We start from the raw sequence: 20494 nt of genomic DNA on the forward strand, positions 1-20494 counted from the left end.
CCCCCCCCCCCCCCCCCCTATTCTGACCACCTTCATATGCCTACAGAGTGGGTGAAATCAATGTCTTGTTAGTCATTTGATGGACGTTGTTGGGAAAGGGCAGTTCGATGTTTTTCTAAATAAGTGCGTCAATTGATAAACCAATCGAAATATTCAGTAGTTATTCATATAGGTGTAATGTCATGACAGCAGGCAATATGCCAATCTCCTGGAACCTTCAGGAGTGCGACACAAGTTACGCCCCCTCGCCAGACATGAACCAATAGCATACGAGCAACGTGCCCTTTAAACATCCCAGTGTGAGCTGGCAAAATAATGAGCACACGGAACTTAACCCTTCAACGTCAGGTGGTAAAGCTATACATACACACATACATTTATAAAATCGGGGTCTTAAAATAAGTCTCTTTCCCGTAAAAAATTAAATGAAATTTGCACACCCCCAATAATACAAATGCACGCATTCCAGTGAATCACACAGTGTAAAATGGTGGCAGCTGACCTCATATTGAATATTCACATTAACCGCTGCGTTTGGCGTATTACACAGCCAGTTAAAATATCTTAATATCAATATTATAATCCATACTGTAATATTTTTATACATTTACTAAATCGAATGAACAAAAAAAACGGATGTCTAAATTGTATTACTGTAATATGCATCCATCCAAATCCTCCTCCGCTGATTAAAAAGTTTAATAACTGACAGTATTGCACATACTGTTAAAAGAATACATTGATTGTATTTTTACAGCAAAAAGCTATGTAGAGACTCTAAGACTCCATTGAAATATGGCTCTGAAGGTCACGTCCTACACCAGCGAATTTCACCGCGATCAAAGAATTGTGTAAATTATTAGAACATTAGAAACATTATTTTCCTAAAACGTTTAATTTAAATAGAAAATAAAAACATAACCTAATGTACAGGTGGAATCTTTAAACCAGTTCTAAGAAGAGATACTTAGCGTTATAGCTACAAAAAACAGAGCGAGATGTCAACTGCAGTGTCGACGGTTTCGTAGAAAGGGGACTGGTAACTTGATAAATTAACGAAAAAACGCTTCAAATTCATGGAGAGCAACTGCACATAAGCTATTTACATGACCAGCGACCATAGCACTTGACTGTTACATTATATATATCGAATTGGCTAACGTTGGCAAGGTACGTGTAGCCTACACCAGCTTATCAAACAGCCTACACAGGTAGCATATGATAACCAGCAAACAATATTTGCTGCTGTTTCTATTGTAAGCTTAATGCTTCGTCAATTACCTAGGCTATAAGTGACCAAAACACTACATATCTGGCATATAGGCTAATGTCAGATAGCCTATGTGTTTTCATTCGAAAATATTGTTACTGCGCCCATTCCAAAATGTTGGAGGTAGAATGCGCCCATTCCAAAATGTTGTCTAGGCTATAAGGTAATCACAGAACAGCACACCCCAAGGTTACCTGAAAAGGCAGCATATTGTTGCTGTTGTCCGTTCTAAAGGCGTTGTCCTCCATCCAGGATTTCGGAGTGAGGGGACCAGCTCGAGGGAATTTCGGTGGGGCGATGACGTTGCTGGAATAGGGCTTTTTCATCGGGGAGATGGGGTTGAGGGGAGACGGCACCCCGACGCCGACACCCACACCAACACCGACACCCACAGCTCTCCGCGGGTCCCTGCCTGCCTGGAGCCCGCTCCAGGGATTGGAGGCTGTGCTCCAAGCGGCGTTATGGTGATTATTCCATGCTGACGAGGAGGCAGAGGACGAGGAAGCCTTGCTGTTCATGACAGTCTGATGACTGTACGCGTTTCTCTGGGGGAAAGGGGCTTGGTTGGGACTGACGGGCGACCTCCTTTGCTGCGGCGGCTGCTGCTGTTGCTGCGGTGGCTGCTGCTGTTGGTGCTGCGACTGTGCCAAGCCAATTTGGGGAGAGAAGTTGCCCCCGAAAACTGGGTTTACGTGGTGGGGGAAATTCTGAAAAAGCATTGTCCCATTCACCGAGGGTATCCCTTGAAAAAAGCTATCGTCCACGGTGTTCGTGGTCCCAGTAGACCAAGTGCTCCCAAAGGAAGGGGACAAGGACGTGCCGCCGGGTTCCTGCGGCTGGTGGAAACTCAAACCCGGGAGGATGGGAGACTCCATTGGGGCTTTCTCTTTGCTGTTTTGCGCCGGGGCTGCTTGACTGATCACGCTCGTCGGGTTCTCCTCCGATGCGGGCGGTTCCGATGAAGGGGTCGGTGTTGAAGGGGGATCTACGTTCGTTGGATCTTGCTGCTGTGGAGGCTGCGCTTTGCTTTTGTCCATCAGTAAGTCATCCTGCATGGTTTGCTCAGCTGCAACGGGGAAAAACAGAGACGAGTTATTATTCAGGATATCATAAACCACACTCGCCGGGCTGTTACGGTATTTCGCCAAACGGAACGCTGGAACACGGTTATTATTGCTACCGCTAGTGTCGCTGGGGCTAGCCGATTGCAGGGCGAATCCGTAATCACCCATTTAGCAGAAATTCTACGACTGCTGTTGCGATCCCATTAACTTATTTTCGCTAAGGAAAATATTCAACGGCTTCACCCTTTAGAGTGCCTCCGTTCCCCTCAGACGCGAGCTGGAGATGTGCTTGGAGGACAGATATTCACCAATAATCGCCACGTCTCTTTTTTCCTTTTCCACCGGAACTCCAGACTGCAATGTGAAACTGATTCTTGTTCCTGTTTTTTTCTAGGACCACCCCTAAATTAATTTGCATACGTCAATAAATACAGCTGCGTCCTTCAGCAAGGTTAGAGAGACACGCCATCCCCCTTTTACTCACCGAAGTTAAAGGGCCAGGTTACAAAAATCCTCATTAACACTGCAAGTGTAGCCGAGTAAAAGAACCAGTTAAAAAAACATACACGTGCCAGCTTCCTTCTCGATTTCCCCCAAACATGTAAAAATCCATAGCCTACAATGCTTACAGCATAACTGTAACATGATAATGGGTTGTAATCTAATAAGTGCAACAAACTGGCCTTAATTGGGGCAATAATACTCATTGGAAAGCAGAACTGAAGAACTGCATTTCTTTAAAGGAAACGCTTTTAGACGACTTGCGACAGAGTATCTGGGCTATTTATAGGCCTATCGTTGTAAAAGTTATGACCAATAATTTCACAACACATTCGAAATTTTCTAGAAATTATTCAATTAATCTGATGTGGCATACAATTAACACAATAATTGCAGTCTCTACTAGTTTTTTTCGTAGCGGTAGCCCTTTCACTTTCAGTGTAACATGCACATGGAAGTCAGAAGGCCGTACAAGGGGGATATACTTGGGTTACACCCATAGCATGTAACAAGAAAACGTTTCTCCAACATAGAACACACATAACTTGAGGAACCGTTTCGCCCCTTATCCTCTCTTTTGCAGTCTCCAAACTGCATGCAAATATGGTGATATACAAATTTCGTTATTGCATTATCAGCCATTACTGCGTTAGCCTATTCCAGCAAATACGCAGTCTTTACATATAAATTCAAAAGCCTATTTATGTCCAGGATGATATGAGGCTGGCTTTATGTTGCGTTGGGTTACAATATAAACAAGTGATAGATTAATTTGATATTATTTTAGCCTGGAATTTATATTTAAAGCTGTCCTGCATGTGGGTTGATATTCTCTAGCAGACAAATTTGACTCAAATTTAGACTGCATATGTAGCACTGCAGCAAATAGTTAACCAAACGCTTAATAATACCAGCACCTTATCATATGTGCCTGTTTAAATGTACTCAATGAGGTTACGAATGTGAACATTATTAAATGAATGACAAGTGTGTCAAATTTTAGCTCGATAAACAATACAATTAGGCTATAATACACAATTGTAATCTGCGTTTAAGTAGCCTAACTGCGGCTGTATAAGAAGCAAGCGTATAAAGCATACGATAAACTACATCTAGGATTATGTTAATACACGTCAGATTATCTGTTTTCTTTCTATATTTTTAGTTGGAGACCATTACTATAACACGAAACACTGTGAAGTATCGCAAAGCAAGCTTCCAACCCCCCGTAGTTAATCCTTGTTTTTCCGTCGCTGCCTAAGAGTCCGATTCAAGGTCACCAAAGTAATCAATACAAGGGGCAGTTTACCGACCTACACGCTACAAATACATATTTTGACCGACGTATACTGACGTATTCTTCGGCGTTCGTATAATAAAACGAATAGGCTACGTTTATAGGCAATACACACAAATATAGCCTTGCTAGATATTAAGAAATTTTTTCGTTTTCGCTTCTTATCCAGAACTGTAGGCTTTTCCTAAACAAGTACAAGTTATTTCCATGCACTGCGTTTTTCTTTACCGTTGTACATTAAACAGGAATTACCTTTCTCGTTCACCTTTAGGGGTTCTGTAAATAAGGCTATTTCTGTTTGCCTCTGCTGGGTACGGATATGACAAATGAGCTACCCTTCTGCTGAGGTAGAGTCAGCAGTTGCTTTAACAGCTGATTGACTGCGGCGCATGGATGATGAAGAAGAGGGTTCAGGGAATTGTAGTTTTTAAAAAAAAAGAAATATTTTAAGCGACTATCGACGCTGTAACGGCGCTAAGTTTGGGTCGAAATAAAGTTTATTTCTTAAACACCACCATACATAATGTGGTGTGTGTATTTCAAGGCGATGACTGCAAAATGACATTTCTTGCATGTGTCTTTGCGTCTGCAGCTAAAATCCATACTGACAAATTCTCATGACGCTAGTTGTAGGCTACTCTCTGTGACATGAAATACAGGCTGAGGTTTGCACGCAAGACTTACTACATATATTTATATAAATATACGTATAAATTATTTGCGTTAACTACAGTGAGGCTATAGGCTACATGTCATTGAGGGTGTTTCCAGTAGAGCTTATAGACTATACCACTTTGACATGAACAAATTAACAACTATAAACGTATGAGATATAAAGACCATATGAACGACAGTCACACATGGAATATAGGTTTGTACGAAATAATAGAATGCATTTTCAACTAGCAACGAAACACCCTTGGTTACGATTGCGGATATTAAAATTAATAGCCCAAGGAAACACCTACCACAGTACGATGTATTCTGAAGCCAAATATGTATCTTCATGTTAACTCGTCTTCCAAAGCAGGCTTGAGTGGCTTCTAGTTAGAACCGCCTGTCTGAGTTAGGACATTAATTTGATATTTTTGGGCGACATAGGGAGCAAAAAAAGCAACATTGAACTACATATCCCAAGCTCTTATTAACGTGTCATTTCTCAGCTGTTGCTTAGGTGCGTTATTATTGGATACGCAGTACGTAATGCCGTAGTCCTGCGTCGCCTCAGACAGATGTACAGTCAATGGAGTCAAGCGGTCACTGCAACGCACTTACATTAATAACAAACCAAGTATTATTCGTCCGGTCTGAAATCTGGAGTTGAAGACGAGCACGAAACATTTAAATTGAATTTATTTATTTATGATGGTTGTTAAGTAGATTTTTAAACGTGCGATTTCCCGATCGTATTTGTGTGTTTCGTAAACCTTCCCATACCAGAGGCCTCGTACGAATACAAAAGGCCCAGTTAGCTAGCTAGCGGTAACTATTTAACCATATATTTTTTGCAGATTATAGCTGTATTGCTCGCTGGCTACTACATTTTTTGCAGTAGAAGTGTGCATTCAGATTTTATTGCTGCGAATATGGCGGACCAGAGGGCTGTGGTGATGCAACAGATTCTGGACAGGTGAGTAGTTATGCATCGTGATACCAAAAGAGAAAGTCAATATGACTAGCTGCCTAGATTGTTACAGTGGTTACGCCTCGGAATTAAGTTAAAGTAGAAGTTAATCACATAATAAACCAATGAAAATGCATACCATTATTTAAATGTGTGCACGTGTTTTAAAAGGCGATACATGGTAGTTATGGACATTGGGTAAACAGTGAAAGTGCTGGTTACCTTGCCAAATATTTGCTGAACCAGTTCGCGCTTATTAATCAGTTTTTGATTGGAAGGGTTCACTATTGTGTTACCCTTAGAGGACAACATTAAATAAACCTTTCCGTGATATAGGCCTGATTCTCTATCACTCAGAAGGATGTATATAACTTTGCTGCATTGCTAGGTAGTTGTCAACACTAACTCGCAGCTGAAGAGTTCACCCTCCTTTAGTGTTCTGACCAAAATCCAGTGGCACTCATAGCTGCTAAGGGAAGATATTCTGATTTGATTCTAGGTGGTGTGGTTAAGTGCTGGTGTGAAGCTCAGAAAGATTTGTGTGTGACTGTGCTGGCTAAGAGTTAATTAGCCCTGTGGCAAGATGCAGTGGACCTTCATTATGAACAGTTCTTGATACACAGCTGCATTCCAGGACCACGGTTGAGTAACCATGCAGACATTATGGCTCTTAGTGGCACTGCAATGGGACTACAGTTGGTCAAATGCAGTTCTATTGCATTTGACTCCTTATCATTAGCAGGCTGGCTATCTTGACGCATCAATTCGGCACATAAGTAAGGACTGTGCTCCCAGGGGCCCATGATCCCTGTCCAGTTGTGATTGGGGCCAGCTCTGTCTCCACTGAGCTGCCTGTTTGCTGATGTCAGTACGTGCACATACGTTTTATACACCTTTCACATCAAAGCAGAGACCTAGGCAAAACCCATGTTTGCTGATGGTGTGAATCGTGTTGCCTTATCAGGTCCATGGGTCCAGGGTTTTACAGAGGTTTGACACATCTCGGCTTCAGTATGAAAGGGGGGGGGGGGGGGCATGGTTTACTCTACTTAGCACAGTTAGCTGACTGACCCTCGACCTTACCATTTGTTTAACTGGCCCAAATATCCTGAATAAATGTTCCAATGTCTCCATGTATTACAACTGCCCTCATTTAAAAACAGTGTTGCCAACTCACACTTTTGTACATGGGACGCACCCATCCTGGGTCTTTCTCACTCACTCGCTCTACCCAAACCCATCTCATGCCAAATAGAAAGGCCGCAATTAAGAACAAAGCTGTGCCCTTGGACAAATTATCTGTCAGCTCACAGGACAGAATCTTTTTTTTCAGCATGGCATAAAGGAGATTGGTATATAAACATCTGTAATTTTACACCGATCAAATTTCTTAGCAGGGCGGACTGCTGGAATATTGAGGTTAGATGCGAGGAGAGGCTGAACTGATGGTCAGACGTAAGGATCTCCACAGGCCACCCAAAGCCTTTGGATTGCACCTTTCAGCGCTGCCAACTTGCACGCACTGAGCCTGAGACTGACCAAGGTCTCACACTCTCACACTAGTCATCCTGTTTCTGTCCTGGTAAATCTACTCCTGTGAACATTTTTCATGTGAGCCCTTACACTTGGGCAACCCTCCCTGGCCTGCGATCGGAGTCTCCACATTGGGCTGTTGATTCAGGAGGTAACGCACTGGGTTAGGCAGCGTAATGGCAAACTACATTGAACTAACAGGCTGGCTGCTGGCTGCCAAACTAGCTGAATTATCAGGAAAAAAATGAACTTCAGTCAAGCTGACTATGTCTGCTTTTAATGACATTGAGTCGCAACAGCCCTGTCCAGCTTGAGCACCTGGTATTTACGCATGAGCTTAGTTTCACGGTGTGAATGGGTGACACGCGGTTTGAACCTGTGTTCAGTGTCTCGTGTCCACCCTGGGTTTTGTGTGTTAAAGAGCCATTACGGGCAGAGTGTATTGGGAGCCCTGTGAAGTTGATTGATTTCCCTTGGGTGCCAACACTGTGAACAATTGACACCTTCCATTCACACAAACACCCCCCCCCCCCCCCCCCCCCCCCCCCCCCAGTCCTACCCGTTGTGTCGTGCCGGTTTCAATAATTGTTGGAGATGCACAGTAGGTTTCATTGGGGAGTTGCCAGGGTGTTTTCTGAAATATTAATTCATAACTATCTGAAAATGAGCAAGGCTGTAACGTGTGGGGTACATTACAGAAGCACCCAGCTCCTGTAGTGTACACTTCAAAAGCAGCCTGCTTCTGTAGTGTACACTTCAAAAGCACCCTGCCTCTATAGTGTACACGTCAAGGGCACTCAGATGTTGCCCCCCCCCCCCCCCCACACCCGAGCATGTTATTGTACTCTCATTTGAACTTCTGATTGCCTTCAGCTTGCAAGAGAAAGTGACTGTCCCCTTTTTTCATTTTTACGTGCCTCAGTATCTGCTGCAGTGCTTCATGATTACATTTCCATATTTTGTGTTCTTATCAGAGTCAGTGGAAGAGATTTCAGTGTTTGGTGACACAGATGCTAAACACCCACACTTGTAAAGTCAGGCGTGTTTGGCTCTAAAGCTTGGCTCAGATGGTTTGCCGTATCATGTGTCCTTGCAAACAGGGAACATGGTGTACTTACAATATGGTGGCAGTGTACTGTAATGGTTAGGGGTTGGGTGTACTGCATATTAAAGACTGACTGAATCGATAAGCTCCTAATTTGGTTGTTGTAGACGTGTTTAAGTTCTTTCATAATTTTTTCTTAAACTTATTAAGACAGTGCAGGTTTTAGTGGTCATATGGGCATACTTTCACCAATTAAGAGCCTATTGATTCACCTCAGTTTTAATTGAATGAGTTTAATCATTTTATGACTTATTTTTATGTAACTATTTGCAATATAGCACTGTAAGCACAATGTGAACATGTGATTTTGTTCTATGCTAGTTCTGACAATTTCACTTAAGAGGGAAAATAATCCCCATAAACATGAAAAGCATCTAATTAAATATACTAACAGCTTGTTAAAATCCTGGGATTGTAATAGTGGTTGGAATGAAAACCAGCACGGACAGAGGCTCCCCTGGACCGAGGCTGAGAACCGCTGAGACAGACCGGTTGAAAGCAGCCGATTGCAGAAGCTGGTAAAACCTCAGCCTGAGCATGTGGTTACATGGAGGGATGCGTTTCTGCTGGTACAACCACCACACAGAGCATATACCCCAGGGCTTCATTCCTCTGTGGGTCTGTGGTCAGGGTCCCTCATTGAGAAAGAGACTTAATGTTTTAGAAAATTATGTTTTTCTTTTCTTTTTTTTATACTTTTACTCTTTTTTTTTTCCTCCCCTATTTGGAATGTCCAATCAGTTTTTTTTCAGCTCCCTTGGCCACACCCTTCACTATCGATTTGGGAGAGCGCTGACGAGCACGTGCTCTCGTCTGAAGCACATGATGTCACTGGCCGCTTCCCAGCTAACACTGCGTGTTCTCACAATGCTGATGCCATGTAGTGGCAATGCTATGACATTGACAGAACATTCCGGTAACACTGCGAGGACATTTTGTGTCTGCTGGGTTCTTATTACCCTGCAGTGTGCAAGTCAGGCTTGAGCAGACGTGAGTCAGAGGAGGACTCTTCATGTGTGGCTTAAATGGCGGACAAATAAATGTAATGACTTGCAGGCACATGATTGAGGGGCTCCTGGTTCGCGATGAGACGCTGTCGTCGCAGCCGTCTGATCCCCTCCCATTCTGGGGCGAGCCAATTGTGCGACGCCCTGTCGGCCACAGTCGGCACTGGCACAGTCAAAATTTGATACCACTGGCCCGTCTGTGCACCAGAGCAGTGCTTTAACAGGCAGACCCACCCAGCAGCCCCTAGAAAAGAGCATTTTGAAAATAATATTTTCCCAGGATTAGCATGTTGAACCCCATTAGCAACAAGCCTAACTGACACTTCTTAGGCAAATGTGGTTTTACATAGGAGTGGTTGTTCTGCAAACCCCGATTCCAGCTTACATCTCTACCTCTGTACCGACACGAGTGTGGGTTGGACTTCAGCCTCAAACTGCTCAAAGGCTTGATTGACGTAACAGTGTTTTGGTTCTCACTGTTTTTTTATTCAGCAGGTTTTCTTGAGCCCTCTGTGAACTTTGGCACCTCGTCCATACTGCTTGCTAAATATCTTTAAAAATCTTGCCACCTCTAACTGAGAAGTACTGTATTAGATAACTGAACTCTCTGAATATCTCCTGAATTCAGTCTGACCTCACTGCGTTTTGTCCTTGGCTGTTAGCAACGCATTGAAGAGCAAGCTGGACTAATAAAACTGTGCAGCCGTGAGTGTGACCTGGAATTTAATGCTCCAGTTGAATATGCTGTATGCCTTTTGATTAAATTTTATTTTATTTTATTTTTTTTACTTTTTAAAAGTCTTTTAAAGTTTTGGATGCCAGATCATTTTCCAGGCACGCCTCTCGTGGGGCAGGAATAATGTCTGTCCTGGTGCTTTACATTTGAAGCTCATCTTATGGTGGTTCCATTTTTCATTTAGCAGTCGGATATCGATTCCCCCTTCCCAGTTTTCTCCTGTCTGAGTAAAGTGGTTTTCTGTATCCTGAGCTTCCAGCACTTAGCCGAACGCCGGCTCTTTCGCTCCTGCCTGGAAAAATGGGCAGTTCCACCGTGTCTGAGGCTACGTCTGCAGGATATTTACAGCAACGCAACAGAGACGAATGGCCTCGGAAACAGAGAGGAATTAACCCTGTCAGTGCAAGCTCGTGCTCAGCGCCATGCGAAGCGGCCATTTTGGTTGTTTCAAAAACCGGCCTTCTCATCCTGTGGCCCGTGCTAGAGGTGTTCCGGATCTATTGGTCGCTTTAAAACATTTCATTTATGTATTGCTTTGAAAGTTTCAGACGTAGCATTATTATTATTATTAATAATAATAAATTTTGTAATTGCGCAGGCGATGATGTGCGTTTCCGTCGTTTTTATTCTGCGTTGTTCTTTTGATCTTCCCTTTGAGTAATCTGTGGGTTTCAGAAAGCGGAAAGAAAGAGGAGACTTGCGTAATCGCCCATCCCCCCCCCCCCCCCCCCATGAGTGAGATGTGTACTCAGCGCTATCAGTGACATGCACATGGCCTAGCGCGGGGGCCTATCTCTAAGTGCCACCGGCAGCTGTCCCCCGCCACGCCCGCCTTGCTGTAGGATGCAGAAGCAGGAGAAGCCAGCTTTAGTCTGTTTCCACCTTTCACAACCTCGCTCGCATCTCCGCGTTTCTCAAACTTCACTTTTTTAGTTTTGGTCAAACGTGAAATCTCCTGCTGCTTATCGTCCAGCTCATCGCTTCTCTCTCCATAGGTCTACCAGTTCTCTTTCTTTATCTCATCTTCTGTGTTCTCTCCTACAGAATACAGTATCTGTCCCTCCTGTGTGAAACTGAATATATGGTGTATTATTATTATTATTATTAGTAGTAGTAGTGGTATTATGACAGACGTCTGATGCAGAGCAAAATGAGTCATTTTGGCCCTGTTAGTTCTTGTGGTTGCCATGTAAAGTGAATATCACCTTGGCTGTGATTTTGTTGTACAAGCCTCTGCTTCTGTTTGAGTGCAGAGCCTGTGAGGTGCTTGTGACCTCCCCTCTCGTCCCCCCTCCTGTTTTGGCTTCGGTGACTCAGGGTTTTTTGTCACCCCACAGGCAGCCCACTGCGCAGTAGGCAGAAATTTTCCCGCTTGGCAGAATAACTGACAAGTTGCTTAACGTCAAATTTTTTGGATGGCTGTGGACCCCCGTCAATCAGACGGCTTGGCTCGCTGTGGTCCGGCGGGCGATGGCCTATCGGTGAGGAGCGTTGCAGCTCTGGCGTGGGATGCAGTGTCTCGAGCTGTGGTAGAGTGCTACTGCTTCACTCTTGATTCGTTGACTGTCCGTTCTTTAAGATGCTGGGTCGGGTGTGATGACCAGGAGGGGGGGGGGGTGTGTGTGGTAAAGTTACACTGGCCCAGGCCGTCTCTGAAAGCCTGGTGGTGTTGCCCTGGCGACTGGCCTGGGTCTTAGGAAAGGTTGAAAGGGTTAACGGCAGGTTTCCTGGTGTGGGAACTCTGTTTGATCATAAAGAGACGCAGGCCGGGCTGTAATCAGTTTAAAATCCGAGTCCCTCAGAGTGGCGAAGGGAGTTTAGTGCTGGGGGTCTGTAATGGAGGACAAAATCAGCTTTTGAGAAACATGGCAAAGAACTGTCCCTCCAGGCGGGTTGTTTGAAATTCCTCCTGCATCGCGGTCATTGCTCTGAGACTTGAATTCACACTTTCTTGAATTCGCAGATAACTGCTGCATTAGGTATTGGCCTTAGTTTAGACTCTAATCACGCTTATCTTTTTGTGATCTGACTCGGTAATATCCATTACCAGTTGGATTGTAGGAAGTCTGGTATTTCTTCATTAGTTGTTTTGTGAAGCACGGAAGAATATTGTCTTTCAGGGAAGGAGAGAAACCGTCATCTTCCTCGATTCCACTGGCTGTCCGTCAGTGCACCATGTTCCTGACGTGTTTGTGAACATGGGGAGGGACGAGGGGGAGAACGGCCTCTGTGAACTTCCTCCGTGACACAGCAGGTTGGATTAGCTGCAGAAGTACAGCCTTGCTCTCGGACTTAATCACGCATCTGGTCAGATAGTCAGGTTTCCTGAGTGTGAACTTTGCATGATCCAGCTTTTTTCAGCGAAGCTTCCGTGTGTGTGTGTACTGTATGTGTCTGTGTGTGTGTGGGGGGGGGAGGGGGGCAGAAGGGAGGCCAGGGTCACATTTGCAAATTCAGGTGAAATGTGACCCGTGGAGAGTCGTGTGACTCTTCGGCTGAGGTGGTGGTAGGAGGACAGCAGCAGAGGACTGGCTGAAACTCAACCCCCCCCCCTTTCCCTCCCCCTCTTTCTCTGCCAGAGAGTCAAATATAGAGCCTGACAGCCACGGCTTGACTGGACCGATCCAGCAGGAAACACGAGCCAAGCTGCAGAACGCCACCTGTTTTCAGCTTTTTCCCTGCTTTAGGATGGGGGGGGACACACACGACACACAGGTATTTACAGGAAGTGGAGATTGTGTCCTCCCCCCATGTGGTAAACGGGCTTTCCTGGTCGGGTTGCTCTGTGAAACGGGGTGAAAAAGGGAAGATTCAGGTCGAGTCGTTCCTTGACTGCGTGTCTGTGGTTCGGGCGGGGCCCGCGACGTGCAGCCGAATTGCTCCCTGACGTTTACACGATCCGAGAATTCAAAGTATGCGGCCATAGTAAACGCAGAGGGAACTGGCCCCGCCCACCCTTCAGGAAAATTCTCAGCGACGCGGCCCTTACGGAGAGGGGGAGGGCGTGGCAGGAGAGCCGCGCAGCGCTAACGCTGGAATCCTGTGGATCCAGGGCGCGCAGTCGCACCGGCTTGCTCACACCAGACTGCACATCAGGAGCTTCCCCGTTCTCTGCAGTCCTTTTATTTATTTGCTAACAATGGGGACTGTATCCACGGAAACATGCAGGGCTTCGTCCGCAGTTTAACACGCCCTGTCAGGCGCTGGCCGTTCAGCGTTGGGTTTCTGCGTGCAGGGCTCTGAAAGCATAAACATCAGGAGATGGGGTTGCGACGCACACACGTTTCTGAACCACCAATGTTATATGGCTGATCAGATAATTAATTGTACGTGCTGAACACTGCAAGGTCAGTCTGTCTTGTCCTGTGCTTTGACATGTTGCCTTATTGTGAATACTAATGAGTGGATGCCGTCAACCACAGAACATTCATAATTAGTGTAGTAGTGCATCATGGGAACCCCCAAACCTGCTAGTAAAGGAATTATGGAAGATGGAGCCAGAACTGAATGTGTATGTGAATATCGTAATGGGTTCGGGCAGCATTGGCTGTGGCCGTTTGTGGTGAGGGGAAGATCAGGGAACGCTCACTGCTTAATTCTGATGCGGACAGAATGTGGTTCATGGCTAATGGTAGCAGGACCTTTGGGAATGGCCTGCCTGCTGCTGAGTCTCAAGTCTGAGGCCTGTTTCTGTGTCTAACCAGTGCGGCTCGACATTGGGTGTGTGCCATTGGGTGTGTGAGTGTGCGTGAGTGTGCGTGAGTGTGCGTGAGTGTGCGTGAGTGCGCGTGAGTGCGCGTGAGTGTGCGTGAGTGTGTTTGAGTGTTTAAAAACTGAGTTTACAGGGTACCATTGAAGTAAGGCTTGGGTTAGGTTAGAAGTGTGTGGTGAGATTATGGCAGACAGGGTGTGTGATGAGATTATGTCATACAGGCAGGGCGTGTGTGGTGAGATTATGCCCTACTGGTAGGGCGTGAGTGGTGAGATTATGCCCTACTGGTAGGGTGTGTGTGGTGAGTTTATCGCAGACATGCAGGGCGTGTGTGGTGAGATTATGTCATACAGGCAGGGCGTGTGTGGTGAGATTATGTCATACTGGTAGGGCGTGTGTGGTGAGATTGTCATACAGGCAGGGCGTGTGTGGTGAGTTTATCGCAGACATGCAGGGCGTGTGTGGTGAGATTATGTCATACAGGCAGGGCGTGTGTGGTGAGATTATGTCATACTGGCAGGGCGTGTGTGGTGAGATTATGTCATACAGGCAGGGCGTGTGTGGTGAGATTATGGCAGACATGCAGGGCGTGTGTGGTGAGATTATGGCAGACATGCAGGGCGTGTGTGGTGAGATTATGGCAGACATGCAGGGCGTGTGTGGTGAGATTATGGCAGACATGCAGGGCGTGTGGTGAGATTATGGCAGACATGCAGGGCGTGTGTGGTGAGATTATGTCATACAGGCAGGGCGTGTGTGGTGAGATTATGGCAGACATGCAGGGCGTGTGTGATGAGATTATGGCAGACATGCAGGGCGTGTGTGGTGAGATTATGGCAGACTTGCAGGGCGTGTGTGGTGAGATTATGGCAGACATGCAGGGCGTGTGTACAGTGAGGTTATGGCAGTCAGGCAGGGCATGTGTGGTGAGATTATGTCATACATGCAGGGCGTGTGTGGTGAAATTATGGCAGACATGCAGGGCGTGTGTGGTGAGATTATGCCATACTGGTAGGGCGTGTGTGGTGAGATTATGTCATACATACAGGGCGTGTGTGGTGAGATTATGTCATACATGCAGGGCGTGTGTGGTGAAATTATGGCAGACATGCAGGGCGTGTGTGGTGAGATTATGGCAGACATGCAGGGCGTGTGTGGTGAGATTATGTCATACAGGCAGGGCGTGTGTGGTGAGATTATGTCATACAGGCAGGGCGTGTGTGGTGAGATTATGTCATACAGGCAGGGCGTGTGTGGTGAGATTATGTCATACAGGCAGGGCGTGTGTGGTGAGATTATGGCAGACATGCAGGGCGTGTGTGGACAGACCGGTCCGTCCGTCTCATGTGGGAATCCGCCGGAGTTGGCCGGGATCTGCGGGCCGGCTCTCCCGAGCGGCCTTTGTGCGGCCGCTTGCGAAGCTTTCCCACAGTCACGTGACCGGCGGCGTGTGAAAGGGCTCTTTGTGGAGGGGCCCGGGGCCCCCTCAAACTCGAGCAGCCCGCGCCTCGTAGGGCCATGAAAGGGGGACGGGGCCGCGCCAGCTCGCTTTGTGTCCTGCTTCAAACGGATCACAGAGCGGGCCCAGTTTCACCCCACTGCGACCACCCCCCCCCTCCCGAATAATATACCCCAAAGTGCACAGCCAGGATCAGCTAACCCCAGTCTGTCTGAGAATAGACCTGAACTGGTAGCGGGTGCAGTGCCAACTCGGCACTAGGCTAGCACGAGGCTAGCTGCACTGTGAATATATTGGCCTCGTATTGATTAGCAGAGAGAAGAGTATCTGCACTGTTGTTGTGATTCAGGTCCACTGCCCTTCACAGCAGACTGCATGTCAGTGTCCGTGTGAAATACTGCCAAAATTTGAGATGTGGCAGAGCATGCAGAGCAAGCAAATTCTTAGTTTAATCATTTTTTCCCCCCATCATTCCTATCGGTTCTGATGGTATTGCACTGCTTCATTGTTCAGTTTTTGGTATTTTCAATGTTTTTTTTTTTCTCCATGTCAGTAGCTTCACAACGGCATCGATGGGGGATATGAAGATACGTTGTTCAGTTTATGTCAAACAAGTCCAGTTTCCCTAAACCTCTAATTTGAGAATGAAAATGAAGGTGGAAGTTGCAATTTGTTGGCCGAAATTTAAAATAATGCAGTTGCAGCTTACAGAATTAACCTTCCATTTTTACACTATTCTGTGCACACAAAATTTATGGTTTACAGCTGTGTGTGGCTCACCTGTAAAAGATAATGTGGGAAATCCAAATCCTAAACCGCACCAAGAGCTCTTGGCTGTGCGAGGGGAGGAGACGTACGGACTAGACATCAAACGCAGGCTTCTCACAACACGCGTATTAATGAATTTAACTGCGTCTCTGACGGATTTATCAGAGGACCGTCTTGCCCTGTCGCTCTCTGCCAATCAGATATGCTAGAAAGGTCAGTGTCCCGGTCGTGCTGAGATTTGTAGCGGTTAGCCTGCTCTAAAAAAGACACTGGCCTTTAAAAAGGCTGAACATGAATCCCCAAGCAGTAGATTCCAAAATTTAAACCCATTCCAGAGGGTACAAGGGGATGGCTATCAATCCTGAATTTTAAGATCGGGATAAGTCATTTATGTTAATGTATTATTTACCTAATTTGAAGACCTTGTTAAAATGGCAGATCTTTTATCTGTCGCTAAGCGAGGGAGCTGCGGCAGATACTGAACGTCTGTTTGCCGCGGTGACCCGAGCTGGCTGGACGGCCGATTAGCCGAACGCAGCGGAGCCAATCGCCGGCACATTCTGTCCGCCGCCGCCGCCGCGGCACGCGCTGGGAGTCAGGGGCGGACGGCGCGCTTTTCCAGCGCTGCCTCCTCATTCCCCCCCCCCTTTGTTCCGCGTCTGGACGGGGCTGGACGGGTAGAAAACCTTGCGGTACCGGGAGCGCGAGGTTCGCCCCCGACGGCGTCACACGTACCCGTCGCCTGGCCGAAATCTCACAGCGTTTGGCGCAAGTAGACGATTTTGTAAGGCTAGAAAACGTTGAGTCACAGGGACATCAGTGGCAGTTTCGTATGTTTCGTTGCCGTGGTAAACCCTCCCCACCCACCCACCCACCCTTTGGGAGAGAGACTGTGACTGATTGGCTGACTGTGTTTCCTAACCGCTGTGGTGTCTTAGTCATGTGCTGTGGGCTGGAGGAAGCGTGAGCTTCTTCATTAATTTCCTTCCATTCACAGAAACCGCAGGTCACCCTGCAGATGCTATTTTTAATTCCTAAAATCATGTTTTTTTTTAAGTTTTTTTTTTTTTAATGAGCAGAAGTATTATTTTCAGCCTGTCTGTCACAGACGGGGTCTGGTTCTGATTCAGTAGAGGAACTAAAATCACATGCCTATGCCTGGACATCCTGTGGATGAGTGTTTCTGGAGTCCCCCAACCGACCAATGAGAGGAAGTGTTACTGAGAGGCTCGCGGTGCGGAAGACAGAGGGCACTGCGGCCGTTCCTGATTGATGAGCTTTTTCTAATACGTTCTTGGCATTTCAGTGCCGGCTCATTTCATTCGCTGGAGGGAGGCCGTGAAATATTCATGCCAGTTGAGAGGGAAAGCAACACTGAACAGACTCCAGTGAAGAGTCTGCATGGCGTGCGATGAATTTACAGTTCTGAGCCCATAAAGCAGTACATGGGGCAGAGAGAGTTCTGTCCGGTAGCCGTTGGTCTGTTTGTTTCTCAGGCGAGGCAGTGGGGAGTTGGGTTCCTCAGATCTTTATGTACAGGTGTGTTTGACTGCAACCCTTCATGATCCGAGACTGAAATAAACCAGACTTGATCCATCACACTGTTCAATGTGAACCAAGACTGGATGCTTAAATCTAAAGTAAAACAGGTGACACTTCCTGGTTATATCATGCACACACGAAAAGGGCACAGTTGGGTTATTTTGTTAGGGCTGATGGCCTGAGAGAGGGCGTTGGGTTACAGGGTCGCGGTTTGCGTTTCTGCTCCGTTGTTCCAGGGCTGTCAGGAGGCGGGCTGGGTTACAGGAACAGGAGAGCCCAATCTCGGGAGCCGGTCCCTGCTTTGTTCTCCGATGTTCCGTTCCCATGGAGACGCATGCCTCGCTTTACAGCCAGCGCTCTGAGCCGCCGGTCGCGTTGGGCTGCCCTGGCCCTTCAGCTGCGTCAGCTCCTCCTCACTTTCATTTCTGCCTGTCCCTTCTGTGCGTGTCCGTGTGTGTGTGTTTGTGTGTGTGTGTTTGTGTGTGTGTGTGTGTCTGTCTGTGTGTGTCCATGTGTGTGTGTGTCCGTGTGTGTGTCTGTCTGTGTGCGTGCGTGTGTGTGTGTGTGGACTAAGAGTGAATAATTTGTTGATTCGTCCATTGTCACTCGCGAGCATGCTTGTTGAATTGCAAATCAAATAATCCAAAAGGTTTTTTCTTTCTTTTTAAAAAAATTCTCAAACCATTCAACATAAAAGATTACCGAATTTTACCTGGGCCACTGCTCTAGGTGGGTAACAGAGGGGGGCGGGGCGGGGCTTGTCAGTGCCCAAATCACTGCCAAATTTGCGCGCCACACATTGACATCCATGATGTTAACCCCACCTAAGAATCAAACATCGAGCCGAGGGATCACAGCAAACAAGCACCCGACTTTGCAGTGAGACCCCCGTCAGCGTGAGACAGGTATGCAGCTCAAACCACAACAGATTTAACTGTTAATATGGTAATGAAAGACACGCTCCCCGTGAACATGGTAGAGGGCAAAGGGTTTCGGGGCCTACTGGCTTTTGCTGAGCCTGTGTGTGCTCCTGTGCGATGTAGGCGTACTGTTGGGCAATAAACCATGACCTCTCGACTTGAACGTAGTGACTCTGTCCAAGTCCAGCGATGTTGTGTGCTGATCTGTGTGTGGACCGCACTGACTGCTGAGACATGCGTGACTATAACACTTCATCAGAGATTGAGTCATGTGTTAATCTTGGCAGTGAGCAAAGGAGCGTAGTCATTCTGGAATACAGCAATGCTTATTTTTGAATTTTTGAAAAAGGTTTTAATCTTGTGATCTGCGTTAATTCAAGTAGTGCTATGTTTTTATTGGTGGTAACCTACATGAAATGGTAAAAAAAGAACCAGATATGTGTGCGGTTCATAGCCCCAGTGCACACATCTGTCCCCTGGGCTCTTTGTTGACGCTGAACATGCCCTGTGTGTGGCGGTGAAAGGTTTATCGGGGAAGGAGCGGCCAGGCCATTGTCAGTGTTCTGTACTTTCTCATGGGCCTGCAGAGATGCACTGGAGCGTCCTCCCACTTCCTGTTTGGGTGTGCGATGACGTATTGCCCCCGCCGCCTCCCCACCCTCCTCCTCCTCCTCCTCCTCCTCCTCCTCCCTCTCTGGAGGACGCCGTGTACAGGATATCGGTTCCCTGGCGGCGCGGAGGAGCCGCGGAGGGAGAGAGAAAGGGTTTCGGGTTTCCGTCGGAAACGCTGGGTTCGTTTCGCCGCGGCCTTTTCTCTTCTGCCGGAGCCCCCGTCACCGGACCGCCCCGCCGGCCGGCCCCGCGCCCGCTCATCTTTTATTCACCGCGGCAAAATGGAAAATCCGCCGCCGCCAGACGGGATGGACGAGCGAGCGCGCCCGCTAGACTAGCCCCCCCCCGACAGCCCTTCGGCACGTCTGCCCCCCCTCACCCCACCCCACCGTACCCCCACATCGCCGGAGTGCGGGAGAAGGCCGATGACAGAAGGCCACAGATTTGGCATCCATTATTCAGGCCTCAGCCACAGTGGCTTTAATTATGCATCCCTCCCTGAGCCTGCGGACGGCGGGCCCGCGCCGGCCCTCCCCGCCTGGCGTAACCGGAGCGCCGCGCCTGAGACAGAGTCTGCAGGCGCTTCCTTAAAGAAACAAACAAACCTAAAAAAAAACAAAAGACCCGAGCGCCGCCTCGCTCTGATCCTGCGTGAGCGTCAGGTCTTCAGTCCCGCGCGCGGGCGGGGGGGGCTCGGCCTCGGAACCTCGCCTTACCTGATTTAGCGGCCGTATTCGTTTTTTTTTTTTTTTTACGGAACAATCCGGTATTTCGTAGAAATCCGCAGGGCAGCCTTAAATCTTGAAATGCTGAAGGTGGTGAAACTCGGACACAAAGTCCCCTTGGTGGGCGTGGTCTGTTTCTGTTTCCCTCTGCGCACATGTTTGAAAGTTGTTGGTGGGTGTGGTGTCCCGACCAGTTTTCCTGTTTTGCCAGGCCTTTGAAGCAGCGTCCTCTTCGTTGGAAGGGCCTTTTTTTTTAGTCTGAGAATGGGGTCCCTCCAAACTCCTGCTCAGGAACCAGAGTGTGTCCTCAGGGTAACCTGTTGGCCCTTATTCCAGTGCCTGATGTAAGCAGCCCTTGGTCATGTGGATGAAAGTTGAGCCTGATTCCAGTGCCTGATGTAAGCAGCCATGTGTCGTCATATGGACAAAGTTGAACCAGATTTCAGTGGGGTGATGTGCCAGAATGACACCAGTCTATCTCTGGGCTGTTGCCCATAGTCTATTGTGGCAGTGGTTTAAAGTGGGGGGGGGGGATGGACTCCTCCTGTCCACTCCATCTACAGCATATATGGTTTGAGGATTTGATTGGCTTGTGAAAATGTCCTATATGTAGCAGAGA

The 20494-nt window shown here is 47.3% G+C and overlaps 2 protein-coding genes across 6 annotated transcripts in view; one reads left to right on the forward strand and one right to left on the reverse strand.

Moving 5' to 3' along the window:
- cpeb3 (cytoplasmic polyadenylation element binding protein 3) overlaps nt 1–5243 on the reverse strand; it is a 40463-nt gene extending 35220 nt beyond the window's left edge. For 2 of the 5 annotated variants that reach the window (XM_035400140.1, XM_035400139.1), the window contains exons 1-2: nt 5101–5243; nt 1465–2336 (exon numbers count right to left, since the gene is read on the reverse strand). In XM_035400140.1, coding sequence (XP_035256031.1) covers nt 1465–2336; nt 5101–5140 — 912 coding nt within the window. In that variant the 5' untranslated portion in view covers nt 5141–5243. Of the gene's footprint in view, nt 1–1464; nt 2337–2577; nt 2785–4384; nt 4514–5100 lie in introns of those variants that run through there. The other 3 variants (XM_035400141.1, XM_035400143.1, XM_035400142.1) reach the window with 3 other exon arrangements.
- Nucleotides 5244–5332: 89 nt separating this feature from the next.
- The window catches only part of march5 (membrane-associated ring finger (C3HC4) 5), a 30620-nt gene continuing 15458 nt past the window's right edge, over nt 5333–20494 (forward strand). The window contains exon 1 of the mRNA XM_035400144.1: nt 5333–5762. Coding sequence (XP_035256035.1) covers nt 5719–5762 — 44 coding nt within the window. The 5' untranslated portion in view covers nt 5333–5718. The remainder of the gene's footprint in view (nt 5763–20494) is intronic.

Source organism: Anguilla anguilla, chromosome 18, assembly GCF_013347855.1.
Source record: "Anguilla anguilla isolate fAngAng1 chromosome 18, fAngAng1.pri, whole genome shotgun sequence".
NCBI classification, from domain to species: Eukaryota; Metazoa; Chordata; class Actinopteri; order Anguilliformes; family Anguillidae; genus Anguilla; species Anguilla anguilla.